Below are 3,821 nucleotides of genomic sequence, written 5' to 3'. Positions count from 1 at the left end.
ATGTATGTATGTATGTATGTATGTATGTATGTATGTATGTATGTATGTATGTATGCATGCATGTATGTATGTATGTATGTATGTATGTGAGTATGCATGCATATGTGTATGTGTATTTCTGAATGTGTGTGTGTGTGTATGTGTGTATTTGTGCATTATGTGTATGACATTTTTACGATTCAATTTTTTCTTACGGCTCATTTCGAAATAGTGATTAATGCCCGGTGAACACTACGAATAGATTTAATTTGATTTAGCCAGGACCGGTCAGTTTTCCTTTCGTGGAAGGGCAAAAGCTACCATTTTGGCACAATAAAACGTTATTCGATTTATGAGCTTGAAAACAACAGCGTCTGATTTTGAAGGTCACTGTCGAATTCAATTGCATTTGGTCAAGTGGAGCCAAAATGACAACGTTTGTCCAATCCAAAAGAATTCGATTGACAATGTGCACTCGGTGTTAAGAATACGTTTCGTCTTTCTTTTTATCTGCAGGAACAACGTTCTAGAACTGTCTCCTGGATTTGAGCATTTGAACGGTCTCCCGTGGCACACCAGCCTGGCGCTTGCAGTCTCAATCCTTGTCACAACCTTAGGAATTATAAAAGGCGTCAAGTCTGTCGGAAAAGTATGATTTTATTGTCAGTATGAATTCACGTTAATTATTTTTTTCATTTACTCTTCAGCTTCTAATACCTCTCACCTCCAACTGAGGGTAATACGTTGAACACAGACAAAAGGTCCTTGAGAGTGGCATTTTTAAAGACAAAACAATACACTCAAACGTTCACATTATAGTGCGCTCTGAAATTTGTGGCGCAACTTATAGTCAAATATTTCCTTAACCCTATTCGTACACCCTGGGGTCATTTTGCACCCCCGGGGTTTTATTCTTCACATTTTACAATACTTCTAGTAGGAATATCTCTTCGAAACTTTCAGTATTTCTAAAAACACAAAACCGTTTTGACAGATTGCTATGCAAAGCGTACGGATAGGATTGTTTGTTTTGAAAGAGTTATACGCACTTGCAACACAATAAGGTCATATAATTGCGAAGATTAGAGGTGTTCCAAGTGAGTAACAAACACAAAAAAGAAAGAGGGGAGATAAAGACGATAGATGTTTGATAGGAAAGAAGAAGCAAACTACACCAGAGCACCCGCCAACCACCCATCCGGATGCGATTAATGAGTAAATTTCCTCTTTGATAGAGTTCCCCACGTCGTATGGATACGATAGTAAAACATGACGAACGGATAGGGTTAACTATCGAATAATAAGACTCTCCGGCTTTCGCACAATGAGTTGTATCAATTTGTCTCAACATATCATATTTTTATAGACCCCTGTAAGCTGTATTCTACAAAGTTCCTCAATATAAACTACTTTTAAAAATCCAAGTGAGTGGTTTCTTCAGATTTTAAAAGGCTTACAGCTGGGGCAAAATCGCTTTTAAAAGCAAGTCCTTCATTTTTTTCTAATCGCGACATTATGCTTATTGAACTCATGTTTGGAAAACCTTTAGAGCAAAAAAAAATAATAATGCGTTCATATACAGTTCATCTCTTGTAACAAGTTTTGACACTAAAGTGTTATTGGTGAACTGTGATGCAAGCCATATACATGAATAAATTTATGTGAGAGGAGGGAAGTGTTATGAACAATCCCATTAAAAAAAAATAATTAAAAAATCTTGCCTCAATTGTTGTGAAAAAATATGATTAAGTTAAGACAAATTGATTCAAACTGTTGTACAAAGTATGGATGGCGTTGCTTCCCTCGTTAAAGTGATATTATGAGGATACGTTGCGCCACGAATTGTTGACCGCATTTTGCACTATCAAAGATAGTACATAACAAGATGGTCCACTCAGCCAAAAAAGTGTCCGCCGGAAGTCTGCTCTTTGCTTCAGATGGCGCTGCAGTCTGTTTTGAAGATCTCTTTCGTTTTTTCCAGAAGAAGAATAGGAATAGCACCTCCTTGCGTGCGCAGATCGACAGCTGTTCATCAGCAGTTCGGGTTCGTTCAGTGCGGAGTTTTAGGTTTTAACATTTTTTAATGACCTCTTGCCTTTCATTCTAAAGTCAAGTTAAACGAAGAAAACAATCACCCCTTCCTCCGAAAGAGGTTTTTTGTCAGCATAACCATTTTAAAAAAGCGTTCTTCCGAAGTTTGTTCAAAAACTTGCTAGTTTCACTTTGATTTTTTAAACTCAAGTAAGGTAACTCTGTTCGCAAAGGATGCGCATTTGCGAAGAGGGCGCCACCGAATTTTGAGGACACTTTTTCAATTGGCTCAAAGAGAGGAGTGGCCCCTCTTGTTATGTAGACTCTTTGGTATCATGGAGCTCACCAAACATGTACAATTTTGGAGAATTGATGAGATGATCACAAATGTTAACCTTAAAGGTCTGTCATACCCAACTTGAGAAACTTGTTAAAGATAAGACCCGTATGAACATTTTGAAATGTAATCATTGTACAAATATCCTCAAACGAAAAGTGATTATCAGTTTCACACCGAGGGGTCTTAATTTCTCTTTAAAATTTCAACCTTTTATTTCTAAAGAGCTAAATGTGAGTTTTTGGCGGGTGCTCTGGTGTGATTCGCTTCTTCTTTCCGATCAAACGTCCTTATCTCCCCTTCTTCTTTTTATGTTTGTTACTCTCTTGTAACACCTCTAATCTTCTGGCGCTCATATGACCTTATGCAGTTGCGAGCGTCGTAAAACCTCTACTAAAACTGTTTAAAAAGAGCTAAATACAAATGAAACAATGTCATGTCTCCTTGGTGCAGGTGGTGTATGTGACGGCCACCCTCCCGTACATTCTCATCACCATTCTCATCATCAAGGGCGCCACGTTGGATGGGGCAGGGGACGGTGTATTATTTTACCTCAAGCCAGACTTCAGGTGAGAGTTTACCTAACTGCCTTAGATACTTTCTATCTACCAATCACTTTTAAAAACCCATTTACTTACTTCCCTGTTACAATTCATCCTGACTATACCAACCTATCTTTAAAAAAAAATAAATTATTAGCAGACTATAACCGTCCACCCGATAGAAAAGAGAGTCAGATTTCTCCGTCCCTCGGAGTGCCTCGGGCAATACCTGCCTCGCTAAACCAGGGGGCACAAGGCCGGAGGAGTAGCGGAGAACAGATACCACCTTTGATCGCAGCCAAAAGGCCGAGAACCAATCTATCTTTTGTTCAATACTTTTAAAATGTTCTTCTATACATGTCGTCGTCTGGATAATTCAGCGATATGCATAATGTGTAATTTGGCCTTACACCTTAGTTTGTATAAATGTGTAGGTGTTTGTCTGTTGTTTTTTATATTACTTTGTATGAGTTTGTCGGTGTTTGTTTGGGGTTTGTGTTGGGGTTTCTTTTGTTTGTTTGTTGTTGTTGTTGTTTTTTTTGGTGTTTTTTTTTTTTGTTGAAGTTTAAAAGATACATTTGAAAGAGAAAAAAAAAGCGCATCCTATTTATTTCTCTCTAGTAAACGGGCCATAACCAGTGAAAATATCTCGACATTATGAGTTGTCTTTCCTGGATAATCTCAACAGCTACAAGTAGCCGCTCAGACTAGTCATATTATTATTTATTATGAGATCATTTTAAAAGATGAATATTGTATACATCTGACATGTTCATACACTGCGTAAATATTTGTTTATACAAACACGTACAAATGAGAATGTACGTGTATTTATGTATTTGTGTGTGCATGTGTGTATGTGTGTGTGTTTGTGTGAGTGTGTTTGTGTGTGTGTGTTTGTGTGTGTGTGTGTGTGTGTGTGTGTGTGTGTG

General features: G+C 37.8%; 1 protein-coding gene across 2 annotated transcripts in view; it reads left to right on the top strand.

The window, feature by feature from the left end:
• The window catches only part of LOC101856411 (sodium- and chloride-dependent GABA transporter 2), a gene marked incomplete in the record, with an annotated part of 29,238 nt that overhangs the window by 16,248 nt on the left and 9,169 nt on the right, over positions 1 to 3,821 (top strand). For both annotated transcript variants that reach the window (XM_035968814.1, XM_035968815.1), the window contains 2 exon segments: positions 496 to 628; positions 2,801 to 2,916. In XM_035968814.1, coding sequence (XP_035824707.1) covers positions 496 to 628; positions 2,801 to 2,916 — 249 coding nt within the window.

Source organism: Aplysia californica, unplaced genomic scaffold (assembly GCF_000002075.1).
Source record: "Aplysia californica isolate F4 #8 unplaced genomic scaffold, AplCal3.0 scaffold00086, whole genome shotgun sequence".
Taxonomy (NCBI): domain Eukaryota; kingdom Metazoa; phylum Mollusca; class Gastropoda; order Aplysiida; family Aplysiidae; genus Aplysia; species Aplysia californica.
The sequence above is the reverse complement of the archived record's forward strand: the minus strand, read 5'-3'. Positions and strand labels throughout refer to the sequence as shown.